General features: G+C 43.9%; 1 protein-coding gene across 1 annotated transcript in view; it reads left to right on the top strand.

The window, feature by feature from the left end:
* Nucleotides 1–8,806: 8,806 nt before the first annotated feature.
* The window catches only part of LOC126278085 (uncharacterized), a 532,462-nt gene continuing 516,681 nt past the window's right edge, over nucleotides 8,807–24,587 (top strand). Inside the window, exon 1 of the mRNA XM_049977929.1 lies at nucleotides 8,807–9,011. Coding sequence (XP_049833886.1) covers nucleotides 8,957–9,011 — 55 coding nt within the window. The 5' untranslated portion in view covers nucleotides 8,807–8,956. The remainder of the gene's footprint in view (nucleotides 9,012–24,587) is intronic.

Here is a 24,587-nt window from a genome sequence, read left to right as displayed (position 1 = left end):
AGTTGAGCCTCTATGGACTGCGTGATAACAACCAACTTCACTCTAGTGTCCAGGTCTTGTTCTTGTTCCAGCTTTGACTTCCTGCCAGTATCTTCTGAGCCCATCAACAAGTGCCTGTTTATGCTCTTCAGATAATGGTCTTCTCCGTCTTTTGGACGTTGACGTCATTTTAAAACCTTGGTAGTTCTTCACAAATCTTCTAAATTTGTTCCTGTCAGGAATTTCTCTCTCTGAGATACCAATCTACCTCAGATTTTTCTCACATTATTCGAACCATCTTGGCCTTGTTTTGGTTTAAATGGCTGTGAGCACTATGGGACTTAACATCATCAGTCCCCTAGAACTTAGAACTACTTTAATATAACTAACCTAAGGACATCACACACATCCATGCCCGAGGCAGAATTCGAACCTGCGACCGTAGCGGTCGCGCGGTTTCAGACTGTAGCACCTAGAACCGCTCTGCCACTCCGGCCGGCTGCCTTGTTTTCTTAGATTACCCACGCTCTAAGACAAAAAGAAAAAAAAAACGACGCAACACGAAGGAATTATCCGAATGAGGCGGAAATTAGTATATGTGTTGCACATGTACAGACACACAAATGATTATAATTTTTTAAAAAAAATCATCTGTTCAAGAGAAAGAGCTTCACAAATTGAGCAGGTCAATAACGCGTTCGTCGACCTCTGGCTCTTATGCAACCACATATTAGGCTTGGCACTGATTGATACAGTTGTTGGATATCCTCCTGGGACATGTCGTGACAAGTTCTGTTCAACTGGTGAGTTAGATCGTCAAAATCCCGAGATGGTTAGAGGGCCCTGCCCATAATGTTCCAAAGGTTCTCAACTGGGGAGAGATCTAGAGCAACCTTGCTGGCCAAAGCAGGGTTTGGCAAGCAAGGGGACAAGCATAGGAACTCTCACCGTGTGCAGGCGTGCATTATCTTGCTGAAATGTAAGCCCAGGGCGGCTTACCATGAAAGGTAACAAAACGAAGCGTAGAATATCGTCAACGACGTGCTGTAATGTAAGGGCGCCAATGATGATTATCAAACGGGTCTACAGTGAATCGAAACGGCACGTCACACCAACACCCCTATTTGTCGTGCCGTATGGGTGGCGACAGTCAGGTTGGTTTCCCACCCATGTCCAGGGCGCCTCCAGACAAGTCTTTGTTGGTCATCGGGGCTCTTTTCGAAGCGGTTCTCATCACTGAAGACAGTTCTACTGCAAGGTGTACAACTTCCTCTCGATCTCATTTTTGAGACGTCTGTATTGCTTTTTGCCTGCTTCATTTACTGCATTTTTATATTTTCTCCTTTCATCCATTAAATTCAATATTTCTTCTGTTACCCAAGGATTTCTACTAGCCCTCGTCTTTTTACCTACTTGATCCTCTGCTGCCTTCACTACTTCATCCCTCAAAGCTACCCATTCTTTTTCCACCGTATTTCTTTCCCCCATTCCTGTCAATTGCTCCCTTATGCTCTCCCTGAAACTCTGTACAACATCTGGTTCTTTTAGTTTATCCAGGTCCCATCTCCTTAAATTCCCACCTTTTTGCAGTTTCTTTAGTTTTAATCTACATGTTATAACCAATAGATTGTGGTCAGAGTCCACATCTGCCCCTGTAAATGTCTTACAATTTAAAACCTGGTTCCTAAATCTCTGTCTTACCATTATATAATCTATCTGAAACCTGTCAGTATCTCCAGGATTCTTCCATGTATACAGCTTCTTTTATTATACTTGAACCAAGTGTTAGCTATGATTAAGTTGTGCTCTGTGCAAAATTCTACCAGGTGGATTACTCTTTCATTTCTTTGCCCCAGTCCATATTCACCGCCGGCCGCGTGGTCTCGCGGTTCTAGGCGCGCAGTCCGGAACCGTGCGACTGCTACGGTCGCAGGTTCGAATCCTGCCTCGCGCATGGTTGTGTGTGATGTCCTTAGGTTAGTTAGCTTTAAGTAGTTCTAAGTTCTAGGGGACTGAAGACCACAGCAGTTGAGTCCCATAGTGCTCAGAGCCATTTGAACCATATTCGCCTACTACATTTCCTTCTCTCCCTTTTCCTACTACCGAATTCCAGTCACCCATGACTATTAAATTTTCGTCACCCTTCACTATCTGAATAATTTCTTTTATTCGATCATCCATTTCTTCAATTTCTTCGTCATCTGCAGAGCTAGTTGGAATATAAACTTGTACTACTGTAGTAGGTGTGGGCTTCGTATCTATCTTGGCCACAATAATACGTTCACTATGCTGCTTGTAGTAGCTTACCCGCATTCCTATTTTCCTATTCATTATTAAACCTACTCCTGCATTATCCCTATTTGATTTTGTGCTTATAACACTGTAGTCACCTGACCAAAAGTCTTGTTCCTCCTGCCACCGAACTTCACTAATTCCCACTATATCTAACTTTAACCTATCCATTTCCCTTTTTAAATTTTGTAACCTACCTGCCCGATTAAGGGATCTGACATTCCACGCTCCGATCCGTAGAATGCCAGTTTTCTTTCTCCTGATAACGACATCCTCTTGAGTAGTCCCCGCCCGGAGATCCGAATGGGGGACTATTTTACCTCCGGAATATTTTACCCAAGAGGACGCCATCATCATTTAATCACACAGTAAAGCTGCATTCCCTCGGGAAAAATTACGGCCGTAGTTTCCCCTTGCTTTCAGCCGTTCGCAGTACCACAACAGCAAGGCCGTTTTGGTTATTGTTACAAGGTCAGATCAGTCAATCATCCAGACTGTTGCCCCTGCAACTACTGAAAAGGCTGCTGCCCCTCTTCAGGAACCACACGTTTGTCTGGCCTCTCAACAGATACCCCTCCGTTGTGGTTGCACCTACGGCACGGCTATCTGTATCGCTGAGGCACGCAAGCCTCCCCACCAACGGCAAGGTCCATGGATCATGGGGGGGGGAGGACAACCATATAAGAATCCATATTTTTAATGCTTACTTACAAGTGTTATAAATTGCCTAAGGTGGCATATTTTCTTATTAAAATACACTATTATACACATTGTCTAAGAGTCGATATTGCTGGCAGAGCCTACTGCTTTGTTTCATTACTCAGTACATCATCTTAACTGAATGACAGTTGGCTAAGTGTGAAATTGTCTTGGTCAAAGAAATCCCTGTTACAAGCAGATGACCTTTTTTTTAGTATTATGACTCAATGTCCGATAGGATAGGAAATGTTAGGAGAAATTTATTTTCTTTGGTAGTTGTCACATCTTTGCAGTACCTGTTTATCTTAGTATACAATGAAGTTTCCTGCTTATAAACATAAACAGTAACAAACCTCTGGATAATTTCGCTGCATCCATAAATATAGCAGTCCAGCTAGTCACTGACGTTGTTTGAGGTACATTTTAGTAGGCAAATATACAGCATTGTACGCGAAATTAACACATGGCCAACTCTAAGTTGTGTAATTTTGCCTCAATTCAGAATTAATACAATACAGTGCAGTTACCTATTCTACTCATTCATTAATTAACCAGTAAGGTTTGAAGCGATATATATGATGTATGTATCATCAGGCATGTAAATCCTGTTATATGTGGAAGAACATTACTTAGGAATAAGTGCAAAAAACACAGATATGTGAAACATGTCTTGTACATAAAAGTATTTAAACAAATAAAATAAACAAAAGATTTCATGTTACACAGTACATTTAAATTTAACATAATTTTAATTTATTTATCCTAATATTTGTTAATGGTTGATGAGATACGATTACAAACGTAAGTACACCGTGGTATTGATACACGCGGCTGCAATCTTGGTGCTATAAATCTTATTTACATGTTATGGTAGTGACATCTTATTTATATGATGTTAAGATGACGTACTAATGTTACCAACTTAATCAGCTACCACATATGAAAGCTCCAAGTGCAAGTGGGTTGATTCCTATTTCTTAACAACAAAGATAACTGTAACATTATTGATCATAGTTACTTCTAAGAGAGGTAATAAACAATTGAGAAGAAACACAAGATCAAGAATACAATGAATCATTCATTGAAGACTGTAGGCATATGGAGTGTGATAGGATGGGGGGGGGGGGGGGGGGGGGTGTAGAAATATGGATGGAGGGGTTATAAAATTACTAATAAAAAGAAGAAACTATTATAGTGGGGAGGGGACAAAAGGGTAACTAATAAAGGAATAGGAATAAAAATGTGAAGTGAATGACTTTTTCTTTTAAATAAGATACACCTATGGTAAATGGGCACTTTTAAATGTTAAAGCTAGGACCAAATGTAGCATATATGCTAGGCCATTGTGTGGGTATGATGTGTCCAAAGTGAAGGTATGGCTTAAGTGTGTATCAGTATATTCTCTGTGTGGATTCATATATCCTAGTATTTTATGTATTAAATAGTTGTGATACTAAAATTTATTCGATAAATTTAATTAAATCAAAGGCTTTATTGAGACTTACTCAGTTTGTCCTTTGGTTAATGATAGAAGTTCGGGGTGAGGTACGGAGAGGGATATTGGTTCCTCATGAAAGTAGTATGTCTCAGAGGGAGGAAATGGCTACTGAATCAGTAGTTAGCAATAATCCCTGAAAGGGATGATGGGCATGTTAACAATACATGCAAGGAAGTGCGGGGAGGGGAGGGGGATGCTGAAGAATAGAGGAATTATGCAAAAAATTATTAAATGTGCTGATAGTGTACATGAGAAGTACAATGATGACGATACTGAAACATGTATCGTGTCATTTTGTTTTTCACCCTTGTCAGACAGGGAGCCGCAATTGCTGTCTTCAGTGAAAGGTAGTAAAGGACAATCTTTGTCCAAGGAGCGAGAACTTAACACAATTATGTACATAGAAGATCATCAACAGCGTAGTACAAAAGCAGTTATGAACAGCTTTCGGATAATTCCGCAGCAATATGACCGTGTATTGCGTGAGAAAAACTACGGATATTCAAGGAAGGACAAGTCGCACTTCTGAAAACACTGGTGTTTGCGCGTTTCAAGTTTTCTCGATACAATTTACGGGATGTGATCTTCTATGTTATGCACACCAAACTGCACGCAACATAGATTACTGTGGTTTCAAGTGAAGCAGTGGGTCATTGCATAACTTCAAACAGTGCTACAGAACTGAAAGGTGTAAGATAATGAAATTTCAAATAAAACGTCTACGTGAGGATGCACAGCTAACTGTGGAATCGGTCAGAAAATTTGTAAATGAGATAAACAAACTTTTAACACTGCTCAGTAAGAAATTTGTTTTCAACTCAGACCAGACGGGATTCATATAGGAAATGCAAATGAAATGGACACTGGAAATTACTAATAGAACTGTACCAAGATCAGCTAACATCAATGCCTTAACGCATTCGTATACAAATATGCTGACTGTTAATCTTAATGGTAAATTGGCTGAAACGTTATTTATTATACTGCGAGAAGTTGGAGGTATCCTGCCCCCCTACGATTCCTTCTCGTGTGCGGGATCTTGCAAGGACTGTGGGTAATATTTACGTCACAGTAATTTAGAGTGGGCATAAGAGAATGCTGCTTTTGGCTAGTAGCTGGTCAAAACAACTTACTTTTGCGTGATTCCAGGTCTGCGTATAAAAATTACACTCCTTTAGAGCAATCTATACTTCTTGGAATGCGCACCACCTGGAAACACTGAATATATTCAGCCTCTGGATGTTCGTTTTTTCCGTGCCTATAAAACATATTATGCACTATCTGTAGCCACGTATTAAAGGATAGGTAGATTCACGATAAGCTCCAGGACAGACTGTTTCGCATTCGGTTGCGTGCCATCACATTCCATCAGTTCTCATCACCCCGTTACAACAGTGTGATTCTGCATGCAATCTTTAAGGTTGGATACCTAGCTTAAAGTCCTGCACGTTGTGTTACTCCCAAGGAGTTCGCCTTCGATCTTGATAATGCGAAACTTTGTGAACACTGTGGCGCGCCATTTTTCATTTGGTGTTCACTGTGCAAGTTAATGGTTTGTTTTGAACATTTTTTGGGTGTCGACGATGTCCATTTTGCGAAGTGTAATACATACATCCCACAGAAGGCTGATCTCTGCGCCTTCCGGACACCCATTTCCTGTAGCCCTCCTAATGCACGTGGTGAGTTCCTAGCAGCTAATATTTTTCCTGATACAACTCTTAACACAACACTTTCAGATGAGTCTTACTAAAGAGTGAACTTGTGGCGTCGCACTCAAGGGGTTCCTTATTAGAGCGTATGATATGCATTAAAACATGGGTGTATAAAACCACACGCGATAAGAATGTAACGTCGTGTCGAAATTTCAAGTCAGGCGACAAAGTGCTTTGAGTTTTGCGAACTCAAAGATACGCAAGGTGAATTATGTAAAGACCAGCGACCTGGCCCGGTTTCGTACAGGTAGCATTAAGTATCTAGGCCAGACGACGTGACTGGCGTAGCATATTTTATTTGTGGGTCACGAGTAAAATTATTCAGTGAATAACGTTAAGTAAGTGAATGTCATCACTTTCATGTAACTTAGCAACGTAAGCGGGACGCAGCAGAAAAATTGTCTGGAGGTGTGGATATTGTGTGTTCCATATGGAATTAGCGATTGGAGTGACACCTCAAGGCAATGACGGAAGCACATAGGGACGCAAGTAATGTGTTTACAACAAGTGTAAATATTGTATGCGAATCATGAGTGTATTTGTGGGGGTGATTCAATATACCGGGAGGTCCATTGATAGTGACGAGGCCAAATATCTCACGAAATAAGTATCAAACGAAAAAACTACAAAGAATGTAACTCGTCTAGCTTGAAGCGGGAAACCAGATGACGCTATGGTTGGCCCGCTAGATGGCGCTGCCATAGGTCAAACGGATATCAACTGCGATTTTTTAAGTAGGAATCCCCATTTTTTATTACATATTCGTGTATTACGTAGAGAAATTTGAATGTTTTAGTTGGACCACTTTTTTCGCTTTGTGATAGATGGAGCTGTAATAGTCACAAACGTATAAGTACGTTTCTATCACGGAACAACCCGCCAGTGCGGACGGTATTTGCTTCGTGATACATTGAGTTAAAATGGACCGTTTACCAATTGCGGAAAAGGTCGATATCGTGTTGATGTATGGCTAATGTGATCAAAATGCCCAACGGGCGTATGCTATGTCTGCTGCTCGGTATCCTGGACGACGTCATCCAAGTGTCCGGACCGTTCGCCGGTTAGTAACGTTATTTAAGGAAACAGGAAGTGTTCAGCCACATGTGAAAAGTCAATCACGACCTGAACAAATGACGATGCCAAAGTAGGTGTTTTGGCTGCTGTCGCGGCTAATCCGCACGTCACTAGCAGACAAATTGCGCGAGAATCGGGAATCTCAAAAACCTCGTTGTTGAGAATGCTGCATCAACATCGATTTCACCCGTACCATATTTCAATGCACCAGGAATTGCATGGCGACGACTTTGAACGTCGTGTACAGTTCTGCAACTGGGCACAAGAGAAATTACGGGAAGATGACAGATTTTTTGCACGCGTTCTATTTAGCGACGAAGCGTCATTCACCAACAACGGTAACGTTAACCGGCTGAATATACACTATTGAGCAACGGTAAATCCCCGATGGCTGCGACAAGTGGAACATCAGCGACCTTGGCGGGTTAATGTGTGGTGCGGCATTATGGGAGGAAGGATAATTGGCCCCCATTTTACCGATGGCAATCTAAATGGTGCAATGTATGATGATTTCCTAAATAATGTTCTACCGATGTTACCACAAGATGTTTCACTGCATGACAGAATGGCGATGTACGTCCAATTAGTCTCTTTGCCACTATACCACCACACCAAACGCACATTGCAACGCTTTCCACTGTCTCAGGTAATTGCTCCTCTCTCGAATTATAGCACCTTCTCGCTATGTGGCAACTGCGTCACTGCTTTCGCAATTAAACTCTACTTCATCATAATTCAGACAATTTGTTAAAAATATTTATAAATTATGTACAAAAACCTTCCTATATAAGCGAAAACCGAATCAAAATCCCTACAGCAGTTCCTGAGATTAGCCTGCACATACGGAAGGACACGAAACTGCGACCTCAGTTTTTATGTATATAGGAGTTCATATAGAGCTTCATCGACAATCATTCTCCTAACGCGCCATTCGCAGCAAATGGAACAGGCGCAGGGGAGGGAGCGGGGGGGGGGGGGGGGGGGGGGGCTAGTGCCAGATGTACTCTCCGCCACCACCGTAAAGTGGTTTGTAGTGTGCACATGTAGATGTAGTATCAGCTGACAAAATAGCTAATGAGAAATAATGTTCGATCACTGCACAACCTAGTTCAGAATTACAATTCAACACGCGTCTCGTTAATTTCGTAACTATATTTGACCTCAGATAACCCAACATTGCATTTTGAACGAATTGTTTGTCAACAGCTTACAAGTTCCCGATGTGTCAAGTCCGTAGGCTGTAGGAAATTTTTAGCGTCGAAACACATAGTGATAGCAGGTATTTCGTCATAGCCAGTTTAGCTAATTTGTCCGGAGAATTAATTAATTGGGCGCATCCGCCGCACGCTTTGCGTGTTCTTGAAGATCGTTTATCTCCGTCCAGTTATCCTCCCACACGCTTCACACAGGTGCATCGCATTCCGTCTGCGAGAACCGTCGGAGACTCTTTCGGCGCACGGTAGCTTCCGCGCGGCGGCCGTACTGCGCATGCGCTGCTGCCGATGACGCGTGAACCCCCCACCACCGCCGCCGACCTGTCGCGACTGACAACGGCCGGGACGCCGTCCCTCGTCAGTACACGCCCGCCTCTCGTGCAAATCAGACGCCGTGCTGTTCCTTTCCTCAGAAGCTAGCCGCCCGTAGCGACTTCGCAACCGTCAGGTCACTCCCGCGCGTCCACACTCAAAGACCCACATCACCCATGGAGCTGGTAGAGTCCTCACAGGGAAACACCGCAGTTACCTCCAGGCTTGTTGGTGAGTACCAACACCTGTCACCTGCTCCTTAATTGCCGGTTTTTGATAAGATTGCAGAGTGGATAACAGCTCATTATTCTCGACCTACGTTGATCTTCCATGCATCATTTACTCAGCCTTTCGATCACGTGTTCACTTTTCGTTGTCGGCTTATTGGTTGAAATTGAGACCGGTACAAAAACACAAATAATGTGTATTTTCTTTAATTCAGTGAATTTCTATCTGTGTCTAGATCTGTACAAAGCACAGAACACAGCAAAAATGTAAATTCACCAAGACATTTAACCAATCTGATATACAAACAGTCAAAGTTGCAAGATTTACTTTTTTATTTAATTGATGGCTATTTTCGGGATGCCTGAACCCCCTTTCAACTCATTCTTCAAGGCGGAAAGTTAAAATCGCAGTTTATCCAATAAACTTTTTACAGAAATTACTGAGTGGATGTAAGAAGATAGAGAACGTATAGTACCTGGATATACGTACCAGACAGACATAGCAAAATTTTCCGAAATGATATGTAACCCTCTCAAGATTATACATAAATGTACAACAAAGTCAAGTTTAAATATGAACAGTGACAGAACAAACGCATAACTGATAGTCTACTTCCATCGCTGCCAAAAGGAAACCTCACGCAGGGGGCGCCCTATCAAGATGTAGGGAATGTCTTTATTACAGAGTTAGAAGAGCTTAACTATTGCAGTTGACTTGTATTTTTATCGTACTAATTGTTTCATCCTTGATGATTGGAAGTTGCAACAAAGACATTCCTTACAACCTTATAGGGCGACCCCTAGGTGAGGTTTCCTTGTGGAAGAGTAGAAAGTATACTTAGTTATAATATGTTTGTTCTGTCAATGTACACGATTAAACTTGACTTTGTTATACATGCAAGCATAATCTTGATATGGTTTATATGCTACTTCGGAAAATACTGGTCTGTCTGGCTGGTACGTATATCATGGCACTATATGTTCTGTATCTTCTTATTGCACCCAGCAATTTTTGTAACAGTTTATTGGATAAATTAGTATTTTAACTTTCCATCTTGCAGGATGATTTGAAAATGTTCAGTTAAATAAAGAAATGAATCTTGCAAGTTTGGCTGTTCTATATTGAACTGGTTAACACAAGTTGCTGTTCTGCAATTAAATCAACTTACCGGAAATCCATGGACATTAACCAATTTTTTGTACACTTGAAGCATCGGAAATTATTAGCCTATTTTATTTATTTATGCATTTATTTCATCTTGCAAGAGCAGGGGCTAAGGCACTCTCTTGCATCTGACTAGACGTCCTTGTGAGTCTACATTACAATTGTGCAGTACGTGAGCATGTTATAGCAATGAAAATTAAAATTATATAGTTATAAATGTAAGAAATTTAAGAAGTATTGGTCTTACATTAAGCAATTTCATCACTACGTTCTTGTCGAATGTTATTTGAAATTTGACTGCCAGGCCGGTAGTAGGGAAGGTGATGGGTCGAGTTCGGTTTACTCGGAGGTTTTTAGGGAAGTGTAGCTCATCTGTAAAGGAGACGGCAAACAGTACGCTAGTGTGACCCAACTTCGAGTAGCGGTCGAGTGTTTGGAATGTCCACTAGGTCGGATCAAATGAAGTCATCGAAACAATTCAGAGGCAAGCCGCAAGATTTGTTACCGATAGGCTCGATCGGAGATGCTCCGTAAACCCAAATGGGAACCATGGAGGAAAGGCGACGTTGTTTTCATGAGTGGAGCAGCAACGGGAACGACTAATAGTGGTACAAGATACCCTCCGCCATGCACCATACGGTGGTTAGCGGATTATGTACGTAGACGTAGAACAGAAAAATGTGCCAGCAGTACAGAAGGAGTCAGTGAAGGTAAGTTTACTGGTCAAAGGAAGAGTGAGAAACGAATGAGATGGAAGGAAAAAGTACAGAAACAGATACGTACGAAAGGTGGTAGTTTACAGTGTGGCAGAGATATTAATCCGCAGTTGGATAGATAGAAAACAGGTGGGCTATTTTCAGAGGGAAGGTACGCCAGTGACAACAAAGCTTTGTCATCGTAAATGCGGAGTAGTTTTCGATAAAACACAGGTTAGATAGTAATTTGCTCCATAGTCGCATGGATGAAATGGAGAACGAGATGACAAAAGGTTTAGATATGTGAGGACACCAGTAAGTAGGAAGTAAAAAGATCGTGTGAAAATCACGTAGCTATCTAGTCGAAACTAGCCTAACTGGGCAGAGGAAAGACTGATGTGATTAGACAATCCAATAATGCACACATTCTTATGCAAACAGTGCTAGATAGCTCAAATCGTTTAGCGTTTTCACTGTTTGTTGTTGTTCTTGGGCTACGTGACAGTAGTAAATATTTGGCAGGTCTAAAGATGGCTGATTTTTCTTTAATTTCAGACGGAAATATTTTCTAAATTTCTGGATTGCACGCAGGCGAGTGAGAGGTTTCCTGTGCGCTGAAACCTGCTTACATTTTCCTACTAGGTCTACAACTTTGCTTCCGCCGTTTTTCCTCGAAGTTCGCGGTCTTATTGTGAAAAACTTACAAAAAAATTATGATTCTCCCATCTTTCGGATAGCATACGAATCTAGTGGTGGAAGAACTGGGCGTCTTTTGTGGGGATCCATGAATCGATTCAATTTTGCTCTAGTTCATATGATCGGAAGTGCTGACCGAAAAAGGTGGTAGTCAGAGAGAACAACGTATGGAGAATACGGCGGGAGGCATAGAACTTCACATTTCAACGTTTCCATGTATATTCTGACGGGTTTTGCGACATGGGGTCGAGCACTGACCTGCTGCAAAATTACCTTCACGTGCCTACCGCTGTATTGTGGCCGTTTGTGTTTCAGTGCTCGGCTGGAACGCATCAATTGCTTTCGATGATGATGTCCACGTACGCGTACACTACCATTACTCTACCACGCAAACATAGGGGCTACACTCGTCTGGTGTGAGACGTTCCCTGGGGGCTACACCGGGGGCCGAATCGCACAATAACCCTGGGTTCGGTGTGAGGCGGCGGAGGGGTTAAGTGGACTACAATAGTCGTCGTGGGGTTGTGGACAACTGCGGCTGCGGCGGGGACGGAGCTTCTCCGTCGTTTCTAGGTTCCCGGTTCACGTACAATACATACAAGGTAATTTCCATTCCGGCGCCAATGGAAAGCTCCCGAAAACCTTGTTCCGAACCGAGGGATGGTGGACACTGTTGGTTTAATTCCGGGACAGTACACTGATCAAAAGTATCCGAACGCCCCTATGCAATGCGGAATTGACCACTAGATCTCACGAGTGGCGAACCCACCAGTTTAAAAGGAGTCAGGGGAGGAGCAGTAACAGCGGCAGGATGGGTCGCTCTGGAAAAATCAGTGACTTCGAACGTAAATCAGTCACCGTATGTTATCAGAGCAATAAACCCACCAGGGGCATTTCCAACCTCCTTAAGCAGCCCAAGTCCTCTGTTGGTGATGTGACTGTGATGTGGCAATGCGAAGCGACAACCACATCTAAACCAACACGAGAGCCGGCCGGGGTGGCCGAGCGGTTCTAGGCGCTACAGTCTGGAACCGCGCGACCGATACGGTCGCAGGTTCGGATCCTGCCTCGGGCATGGATGTATGTGATGTCCTTAGGTTGGTTAGGTTTAAGTAGTTCTAAGTTCTAGGGGACTGATGACCTCAGAAGTTAAGTCCCATAGTGCTCAGAGCCATTTGAACCAAGACAGCACGAGGAAACACTCGAGCACAGACGGACAGGCCTGATGAGCACTGAGGAGGATGGATGAAAAAAATTCGCACGAAATCAGCAGTAGGAATAACTGTCCTGCCAAAAGTTCAGCTAGCGTGATGACTGTTGTAATGTATCCCGCAAACTGCATAAAAAAGTATTCGAGACTGCACTGTGCATCAGAAAACTAATTGTTCTTGAGTTGAGATACGTCGTAAAGGCCACGGCGAGAGTGGAATACTGTCATGTGAAAACTGAAATTTATGTCATATTTAAGCAAAACTCCACACTGGACCAGCATATGCGCTTTTACCTTTAATATTGTGTTTTGTGGTGATATTAGGAGCAGATATCGTCATGGAAGAGCAGATAATTCAGGCGATGGCGGACCTTGATAATAAGTAGTAGAATGAGTTGCATTTGACCAATAACAAACGAACTTCGTATTTAAAGCAATTTTGCCTCCAGGTTCGACTTGAAAACATGCAAATACACTGAAACGACAAAATTCATGGCACAGCGATATGCACATATACAGACGGCAGTAATATCGCGTACACATGGTATAAGAGGACCGTGCATTGCCGGAGATCGTAGTTGAAGTTCAGCGCATGGAACATTTCATTTCAGAAATCAGGGAATTCAATACTCTGAGATCCACAGTGTCAAGAGAATACCAAATATCAGGCATTACCTCTTATCATGGACAACGCTGTGGCCGACGGCCTTCACTTCAAGAACCGAGAAATGTCGTTTTCGTAGAGTTGTCCGTGCTAAGATACAAGCAACACTGCGTGAAATACACTCCTGGAAATTGAAATAAGAACACCGTGAATTCATTGTCCCAGGAAGGGGAAACTTTATTGACACATTCCTGGGGTCAGATACATCACATGATCACACTGACAGAACCACAGGCACATAGACACAGGCAACAGAGCATGCACAATGTCGGCACTAGTACAGTGTATATCCACCTTTCGCAGCAATGCAGGCTGCTATTCTCCCATGGAGACGATCGTAGAGATGCTGGATGTAGTCCTGTGGAACGGCTTGCCATGCCATTTCTACCTGGCGCCTCAGTTGGACCAGCGTTCGTGCTGGACGTGCAGACCGCGTGAGACGACGCTTCATCCAGTCCCAAACATGCTCAATGGGGGACAGATCCGGAGATCTTGCTGGCCAGGGTAGTTGACTTACACCTTCTAGAGCACGTTGGGTGGCACGGGATACATGCGGACGTGCATTGTCCTGTTGGAACAGCAAGTTCCCTTGCCGGTCTAGGAATGGTAGAACGATGGGTTCGATGGCGGTTTGGATGTACCGTGCACTATTCAGTGTCCCCTCGACGATCACCAGAGGTGTACGGCCAGTGTAGGAGATCGCTCCCCACACCATGATGCCGGGTGTTGGCCCTGTGTGCCTCGGTCGTATGCAGTCCTGATTGTGGCGCTCACCTGCACGGCGCCAAACACGCATACGACCATCATTGGCACCAAGGCAGAAGCGACTCTCATCGCTGAAGACGACACGTCTCCATTCGCCCCTCCATACACGCCTGTCGCGACACCACTGGAGGCGGGCTGCACGATGTTGGGGCGTGAGCGCAAGACGGCCTAACGGTGTGCGGGACCGTAGCCCAGCTTCATGGAGACGGTTGCGAATGGTCCTCGCCGATACCCCAGGAGCAACAGTGTCCCTAATTTGCTGGGAAGTGGCGGTGCGGTCCCCTACGGCACTGCGTAGGATCCTACGGTCTTGGCGTGCATCCGTGCGTCGCTGCGGTCCAGTCCCAGGTCGATGGGCACGTGCACCTTCCGCCGACCACTGGCGACAACATCTATGTACTGTGGAGACCTCACGCCCCACGTGTTGAGCAATTCGGCGGTACGTCCACCCGGCCTCCCGCATGACCACTATACGCCCTCTCTCAAAGTCCGTCAACTGCACATACGGTTCACGTCCACGCTGTCGCGGCATGTTACCAGTGTTAAAGACTGCGATGGAGCTCCGTATGCCACGGCAAACTGGCTGACACTGACGGCGGCGGTGCACAAATGCTGCGCAGCTAGCGCCATTCGACGGCCAACACCGCGGTTCCTGGTGTGTCCGCTGTGCCGTGCGTGTGATCATTGCTTGTACAGCCCTCTCGCAGTGTCCGGAGCAAGTATGGTGGGTCTGACACACCGGTGTCAATGTGTTCTTTTTTCCATTTCCAGGAGTGTAACTGGAGAAATCAGTGTGGGACGCACGGTGAACGTATCTGTGAGGACAATGCTGTGAAACCTAGAGTTAACAGACTATGGCAGCTACCGATCGACGCGAGTGCCTTTGCTAACAGCACGACATCGCCTGCAGCGCCTTTTGTGGACCCGCGACGATGTCGGTTGGACTCTAGACTAGTGAGAAACACCGGCCAGCTCAGCTGAGACTCGATTGCAGTTAGTAGGAGCTGATGTCAGGTTTCGAGTGTGGCGGAAACCCCACGAAGTCATGGACCTAAGTTGTCAACAAGGCACTGTGCAAGCTGGTGGTTGTTTAATAATGGTGTGGGCTGTGTTTATGTGGCATAAATTCGGTCCTCTGGGCCAGCTGAACCGATCATTGACTGTAAATGGTTACTTCGGCTACCTGGCGACTATTCCCAGGCAAAGACGGACTTCATGACAATGCGCCATGTCATCGGGCCACAACTGTTCGCAGTTAGTTCGAAGGATACTTTGGACAGTCCGAGCTCACGATTTAGCCGTCCAGAACGCGCGACATAAATGACGCCGAACATTCATCAGACATAAGCGAGGGGTGAGTTCGTGCACAAAATCGTGTACCGGTAGCACTTTTGCAGTTATGGACAGCTATGCAAACAGCGTGGGTCAGTCTTTCTACAAGGGACTTTCGACAACTCGTTGATTCCGCGCCACGTCGAGTTGCTGCCCTACGCTGGGGAAAAGGAGGTCTGACGCGATATCAGGAGCTAACTACAACTTTTGCCACCTCAGTGTATGCATATAATGCCGCCCCGATGGAGCGTGCCCCGCACATCGTCTAAGTGATCGCTTCTAACGTAATTGAGTTTCTGAAACATAAAACACAGTTTTAAAAATGATTAGTAACGATTACGTTATTTGCACAATGAGAAATTCAAAATTAACTATGATCATTATTATTCTAATTACATAGTGACAAAATGACTATCTTGTATGTCTCTATATAAGAGAAGAAATGGGTACAGAGAAGAAAACCAAGTGTGTCTCGTTTGTTTTATAATAAATGACTACTTACTTTACGCGATCAGGCCCACTGGACCGCGAGTCTTTGTAGCCGAGCGGTTCTAGGTGCTTGAGTCCGGAACCGCGTGACTGCTACGGTGGCAGGTTCGAATCCTGCCTCGGGCTTGGATGTGTGCAATGTTCTTAGTTAAGTTTACGTAGTTCTAAGTCCTAGGGGACTGATGACCTCCGATGTTAAGTCCCATAGGGCTCAGACCCATTTGAACCCAACGCACCGCGACCTGCTTTGAGAGACTGCCTCCACTTCAGCCTGTCTTCAGCGCCTTTCTGCCATCCTTCCAGCAGTCCCACTCTCTGAAGGTCTTTGGATACGCAGTCACTCCATCGATTTCTAGTCTTCCTACGGGCCTTCTGCCGGTAGGCTTGGTGTTGAGTACAGTTTTCGGCCATCGGTTGTCCTGCATTCGAACAACATGCCCTGCCCACTGGAGTCGTCACGTCTTCATTGTAGCCACGATGTTCGGCTCTTCGTAAATATACAACTCTATATTGTCACGAATCCTCCATTTTTCCCTCATTATCGTGAACTGGTCCAAAAATCTTCCTAAGGTCTTTCCTTTCAAATGTCATCAGTCTGTTCAGATCCTGCTTGGTTGTACTACAGGTGGCACATCCATATAGTACTACTGGCTGGAGGAGTGTTTTGTAGGTATTTATTTTGAAATGTCTCGACAAACTTCTGGTTTTGAGGAGAGCATTAAGGCGATTACCTGCCGGTAGTCTTGCCTGTATTTCCATTTTACTGGATGGTTACTCTCTGAATACTGCGCCCAGATATTAGAACTCCTTGACTAACGATAAGAACCTTCAGTTGTCTGTAAGGGTGTAAATGGTGCTTGAGTTTCAGTATATCTACGGTGTAGTACCATCTATTCCGTCTTGTCACGATTGATTTGAAATACAATTTTCCTCGCCTTTGTTTCCAGACTGTCAGCCATTTCCCCTAACTCTTCTTGCGACCCAGATAGTAGCATTATATCATCGGCATATCCGAGGTACTTGATGTTCACATCACCGGTCTGGACTCCTCTTAGTTCATTAGACTACATCTCTCGCATTACCTTCCCTAATGCGAGATTCAAAAAAACAGGTGATAGTCCATCACCCTGCCGTAGCCCAGTTTTCAGTTTGAATGTTTGACACCTTATTTACAATTTTTACCTTAGCTGTAGTAACCATCAGGCAGGCCTTCGTGAGACTTACTAGGTTCTTGGGAAAATCCGAACTCTTCCAGACACCTCATCATACTTTCCCGATGAATGCAATCATATGCTTTTCTGAATTCGACAAACGGCATGTGCAGTTCTTGGCCAAACTCCCACCAGTCTACGATCTGACATTGGACAAAGATTTGGTCGATAGTAGACCTCCTGTGACCAAATCCTCCTTGATATTCTCCCATAACAGTGTCTGCCAACGGTTGGATTCGATCTAGAAGACAGTTTGAGAATATCTTACAACAAATATTGAATAGAGTGACACCACTGTAGTTTTCATATGCCATTTATAATAAATGATGATCGAAATTGTTCAATCAGTTTTAACATACATACTCTCCCTCGTTTTTCTTCACTCACTGACAAAAGTTTTTACTATATTGGGTGTAGGAAGTTAAATAGAACGGAGTAAAGTGGTCGAACAGCTCATCATGCCACACATTTCTGTAAGACAGTGCTAAGTGACGCTTGAGGTGTTATAAAACACTGGATAGTGGAAGACTGGAACGAGTGATTAGAATTGATTAGTCACGCAATTCCCTGTGGCAATCCTGTGAAAGAGTTTGGGTTTCGCGAATGCCCGGAAACGTTATGTGCACCACGAGGAGTGCCGACAGTTAAGTGTGGCTACATGATGTTCGTGATTATGGAGTAGTTCCCTTATTTCGCGTAATAAGACGCTAAATGCAGAAGGACTGGATACATTTTAGAGCGTTGCGTACGAGGAACAGTTCAGAGACTAAAGTTGTTTGTATCAGCATGAGAATGCACGCTGTCATGAAACAGCATCTGTTGTTTATGTACAGTAAAAATTGTTGAAATGGACTGGCCTGTCTAGAGTCCCAACCTGAACCCAATGGAACACCTTGGGATGAGTTAGAACGTCGACTTCGTTTGAGCCCTCAGCCTCCGACATCACAACCCTCTCTCGTTTTGGCTCTTAGGGAAGAACAGACTCCCATTTGTTCACAGACGTTCAGTCACTTAGGTGAAAGTGTCCCCAGCAGACTTCAAACCGTCATAAAGTCGAAGGTTGGACACGCCACATATTAATATCCACAACAGGTGTCCAGTTATATTTGATCACATAGCGTATGTCTCAGACAAAAAATATCAAAACGTAAATACGTGGAAGTGTATTTTTTTACTTCTATACGGAGTAAAGTCAATGATTTAGTTGTCACCGTGAGTTGCACAGCATGGTCTTTGTTTTCGCTATGTAATTAATTTCTTTCTCTTCAGGTGTCAGCAGAACAGACGGATTCATTAGTTTTTTCTTATAAAATTTTCTTTCGAAGCGAGAAAACTAAGTTACCAACAATTCGTACATTAATGTGCCGAACCACTAGGATGTAGCCTATAAGAGTTGTATACTAACTAAAAGGAAGGGCAGAATGATGGGACGTGAATTAAGATATCAAGGAATATCTTCCATGGTCTTACAGGGAAGTGTCGCAGGCAAAAAATTGTGACGTAAGACAAAGATAGCAATAAATACAGCAAATAATTGAGGACGTTGGACGCAAATGCAGTCGTAACGAGGGGAAATTGTAGCTGTCAGCATCAAACCATAAAACTAGTTTTCGTGCACATATGTTTATGGCTGTATGTAATCCTCCCCCACATCCATCTCCAATCCTAGAAAATCGTCGGCTACACACTACATACAGAACACTGGATTGCAATGCCATTGGTTTACATATCGCAAGTTTGTTTAGCACTGCTGCGGAAACATCATACTGAAATTTAGTTTTATGTTTTCTCAGTTTATTACTGTTGCCGTGCTCTTTCTTAATTTACGAGAACCAGCATAGTGACGTACTTAATAATTTCTTTAGCGAAGTATCGTAAGAATTGTAAGCATCATACAAGCAGTAAGACATATAGTAAAAAAATAAAAAAAGGCTTTCTCTTCCTGCCGTCTGTGCACCGATTTCTCCAGCTTAACAAGTTATAGAGAGTCCAAACAATGATCTAAATTTTAGATGCGTGGAGAACTTGTTTGCGCAGCAATCACCGACATAGTGTAGCTGAGGCGGAATTGGGAGAACCAGCCTGCATTCGCCGATGCAGATGGAAAACCACGTAAAAACCATCCACAGACTGGCTGTCTCACCGGACCTCGACCCAAGTCCGCCGGGCGGATTCGTGCTGGGGACCAGACGTTCCTTCCCAATACGGAAAGCCGTGCGTTAGACAACCCCGCTATTCGGGCGGGCAGTGCCTAGTTTAGACGAAGCTCCTGTTAGTGGATAAAAACTAAAGTAATAATTTCCTAATACAGATTATACATGCTCCTCACAACAAAACCACAGGTTTTGCAATCTCGTACGTCAGCACCTTTCAACAACGGAAACCTCGTAATTAAAGTTACAGACAAAGGCCGTCAAAATAGTGAAAGATAAACATCTGTTGTAGTTGGATGTGCTGCAAAGCAGTCGACCATAACACTGGCTGATGCAGTTGCTACAGTGAAAGACATCAGGTAACAGGGCTGAAGATAAATTCATTTCATGCTGTTGAAGACTCACGATGTTGTAGCGGAATTCAAGGTAAATAAATGTTTTTTTTAAAGAGTCTACCTTAAACACGATTTTCGTCATACACTTATCAACAAAGTTTCACAATCAACTTTCGGACATGTCCACAAGGACAGACACCATTTTTATCTAAGCCACTATGGATCGAGACACAAGGGAATTACAGACATTAGTAGCTAGAGGACATTGATTTAAATCAATGAGGAAAGTAGAACATTTGTGCCGGGCTGGGGTTCGAACCTTGATCTCCTGCTTACCAGGGAGATGCGTTGACCACTGCACTATCCGGACACAGTGGACATCACAACTGCAGGGACTACCCTAGCAGCCCCCCTCCCCCCCCCCCCCCCACCTCCAGACCCAAAATCTCAACTTATCCCTCATCCACACACTACTGATGTAGTGCCGCTTGCCCATTATCCTCGTTAGTCGGGGCATCTCGCCGATTCCGTTAACAGTTCGTGTACATCCGCACTGAAGGTATCATAGGCTGCCCTCACCTGAATTTTATATGTGACGTCTGTTCTTTTGGCTCGTAAACAGCTCAGTGCTCCAAAAACAACACTTATGAGATTGTGAAGCATGAGGTACAGTTGAAATGTGGACGCAGCAAAAACCAAAAGACTCAGACCTACTGTTTTGGGTAAAGATCTCGCGGAAGAGATCATTTTGTACTGCTTTGCTATGGAAGCTTCTGTCTTCAAACTTGTTCGTAATGCCTTGTGAAAAACATCCGTGCAACTGATACAGAGAAATATAATCAAACACCCTTTCAAAGACGAAGCTGCCGCGAAAAAGTGAGTTAGCCAAACCAAACTGTCAGAAGGAAAGTCCATAGGAACATCGTGCAGCAGTACTCTTGGCTCAGCAAGAAAACCACAGAGAAATTCTGTAACATTATGGAAGATGTTGTATTATACGTACATTGAAATTAAAATATGTTTTCTCTATATTAATGCCTTTTCCAGTTTTGTTCAGTGGTGTTTTGCTTATATTTAGATGTCGCCTGGTTTCTGGAAATTATTTTTCAAACACTCTGTGTAAGTTTTTTGAAAATATTTTTTTTTATAATTACTTTCAATTATACATTCTAACGGTGAAATGTAAATGGTGCATAACATTATGAAGTGAGCTTGTACATGCTTTTAAAGCATAATTTCTTTTTATTTTTTATTTTTTTTAAATCAACAACGACGTTGTGGCCCAGTTTATTTGTAATTTAAATATGTATGCACAAAGACACTTTCACCTGTACATACAAAGACTAGTCCATTGTCTTATACGTAAGCTGCTTCTGTGGACAACAGAACTAATAGAAATACAATACAACACATTGTAGTAGGTTTTTATAAAAATTTAAAGGCGAATCACGAGAACGCGAAGCTCGTTACTGGAGGCACAACACAGTCCGCAGTGGACGGGCTCTCGACGGCATGTTTTTACGTCCGGTACACAACTGGCCGGCGTGAGTTATTATCCGGGGCTGCAAATAAACGGACGGAACAGCTAAACGTCCGAGAGCGGTGTAGTGCCTGACGCATTCCGCCGTGACTCAGCGGAGTGCAGCGTACCCGTGGCGAAATAAAGCCGGCCGTAGCGGGTGGGCAGCCGGCGGCCTTGTGGTGCGCTGCGTGCACTGTCTGCGGGGGACCTGTGTCCGCTGCCGCGGGTCGTCGCCTCGCTTGTACCCAGGGAAGTCCGCTGCCCAGTTCCGAGTACCCAGCACCTCCGCCCTTCAACTCTCTCACTGAGCCGTTTCTCCTGTCGGGGTTTTTCCGTCTCGTCTTTGACACTGTCCTCTCAGCTCTTGCCTTCTTCACAGACACCTCTGCTAAGAGTAATAGCAAAACACCGTTACCCTGTCCACATAGTCATAGATGGTCGCATTGAATTAATGGGGGATCATGGCAGTGGACAACGTTTAGGTACTGTGCCTATTCCTTAGTATTTACTAGCCTTTTCCCCACAGCTTCACTCACATATGCATTCGACTTATTTATTGAACTCACATCCACCTCATCCTACCACATCTATCTCCTCCTCCTCACTCTCTCTGAGTCTTTATCTCCTCCTCCCTCTCTTTTTGTTCATTTTGTCCACCCTCTATCTGACTACATCTTTCTCCCTTGACCTCTGACCATATCCTCCACCACCTCAATTTTTCCAACTCTGTCTTTCCCTTTTCACTTGCCCACTACCTGCCCTCTGTCTGTCTATTTTCTCCTCCCCCCTCACTCTGTTCATCACCTTGTTTATCCATCTCGACTGGTCCCCAGCTGTGCTCATCAGCACATATAGCGCCTGTAATACAGTTGAGTACTGTGGCTTGATACTACTCTCTCAACACATTCATCATGCGGGACACGCTACACATGAGGGGCTCGAAAATCATTTATTTGCCCCTAACGTACTGGCTGTCATGAAAAGCAGACCAATACTACTACAACACAATGCACCTTTTGTGCTGGGCAGCCTACATGCCATGGCCAGGAAAACTGTTTATTTCTCCTGACATGCGGTCTGCCCTGCAAAGCAGGTTGATTTGGGAGCTCGTTATTTTTTCCCAAATAACGTGCCTGTTACGCAGGGCAGCCTACATACAACAGGTGCTGGAAAACACGTGTCTGCCTGCATCTTCGGTCCTATTGGAGCTAGAAGGTACCCCGAAATACTGATAGTGTTGAGGCCTGCAGCTTTTGTGCCATATTTGGTTTGAAGTCGATGGAGTGGTTTGGGCAGAGATCCCAGACATACACACATACATATTTATGATTATCGTCTATGTACAATGTGAGATTTTCCTCAACATTACTGGCTTGATGGCAGAAAACGCACTTTGAACAGCATCCTTATATTTGTCAACTGTAAAGTGGGGCAGTACCCTTCTGTTTAATGCAACACTATAAGGCATTGTTGTAAGATAACAGACCGGCATTTTGCGATGGCCACTCCACAGGTGCAGACAAATAGACAGAACCATGTCCAACTCATTTATCAGGAAATACCTGAATGAGACATTTTCTAAAAACAATAGCATAATGGACTGCTGCTCCGCTTAATGGAACCATACACAGCCAAGCATTCTGTGCTATTGCAGATGTGAAATATGTAATGTGATTCACAGCACTGCCAAAGAAACAGGGACCTTCCATTCTGCCATGTGGGTTGCAGATACTGCAGCCCATTTTTTTTCTTATAATGAAAAGATCGTTAGGAATATGGTGTACACCTGTAGACGGTTACAGGCTGGCAGGAGCAATTTCTCTCAGTAAGTGGGCCGTCAAGCTGTCTGGCGACTTTTCCCACTGCTTGTGAGTTCGACACACGTATAACGCTCGTAACTTGTAACTGACATCGATGAGGTTCAATTCTCCATTCGTTGTGAGGAGTGTTGGTGTGTCGAACTTCACTTCGAAAATATGGCTTTGGCACACAGTTTCCTATCGGCGACATAACTCTTTTTGCTGGTTCTGAGGGTTTTGTCAAGGCTTGTGCAACATAGATGTTATATAAAGGGTAGTGTTCTGTATCTCATCGAGTTGCCTCAAACTGTTTGCTTGTACAGTCGCTCGTATGCTTGTAAGTAGCATTTTGTAACTAACAACAATGTTGTGTCGGATTTTGCTTCTAAATTCAATATCTAAACATTTCAATTTGAGTACTTTCGCTAACTGTCTCTGATTTTGCATGCGTATCCCTCTGCTTACGTCCATGACGCCTGCCTTCCTTTTATTTGGCTTGGCAGCAGATTCAAGTTTGTGTGTGTGTACAGTCTGAAAAGATTGCGCCACTTTATCTTCATCTGTGACCAGGGCGCCCACATCGTCTGCGTAAGAGCTGCGTACTGCCATTTATGTGAAGTCCTTGCAGTTGAAGCGTGTATGTCGAGATGGGAGGTTCGGTGGCAACTGCGAATAGGGCCACTGACATGGGGCAGCCCTGTCGTACGGATGTCATTATTCGTGCGGTACTCTTTTATAATATTTGTTGAAAAATCCGTATGATTAGTGGTAGGAATCCCACTGCTTCCAAGATTTTGAGAAGATACTGATGACCTGCTTCATCAGACGCCTTCTCGAAGTCTAATGACACTACTGCACATATTATGAGGGCAGACTTCTGCGGTTGATATCGGATCCCTGTATTCGCGTATATACTGGTGGATCTTTGTCTTTTCTTACACATGTTTAGTAAGGGCCAGTGTTGGAGTTCATTACCATTTTCATTCTTCTTGCCAAAACACTGGCCATGGTCTTGTAATCGATGTTGAGCAATGTGTGTTGGTGCAAGTTTTCTGTGCCTTCGTTTGCTGGACTACCATTCTTCAGGAAATACCGTTTATGAGCACGATGAACATGCATAGCAACTTGCTTTTAGTTTGAGGCCAGAAAACCTGGTGGAATTCTAAAGGGGTGCCATCGGGTCCTGCAGATTTATTTTTAGAACTCCGTGCTATTGCTTTTTTAAGCTCGTCTCCTCTAAGTCATATGTAAAATTTTCCGTTTCCTCTGCACTAGTTCTGCCTTGTATGTTCCTACAGAGATCTTGTCAGCGTTGTCGATAGGTATGTTGCACATTAGTTCTGAGATTTATTTATAAATCACGTCCTTTATTTCATTTTGTTTCTTAAAAGTTGTTCCATCATTTAACTTATGTTCTCTTAATATTTTTCTGTCTCCTCTGTTATTCTCACACATTCTGCACTCTCGCCAATATTTTAAAAACTGCCGCCTGCTGCTGTTTCAGAGCTAAAATCTTTGCTTTCATTTTATGAACCCTTGTATAA

Source organism: Schistocerca gregaria, chromosome 6, assembly GCF_023897955.1.
Source record: "Schistocerca gregaria isolate iqSchGreg1 chromosome 6, iqSchGreg1.2, whole genome shotgun sequence".
Classification (NCBI taxonomy): domain Eukaryota; kingdom Metazoa; phylum Arthropoda; class Insecta; order Orthoptera; family Acrididae; genus Schistocerca; species Schistocerca gregaria.
This window is presented reverse-complemented; position numbering and strand designations above follow the sequence as displayed.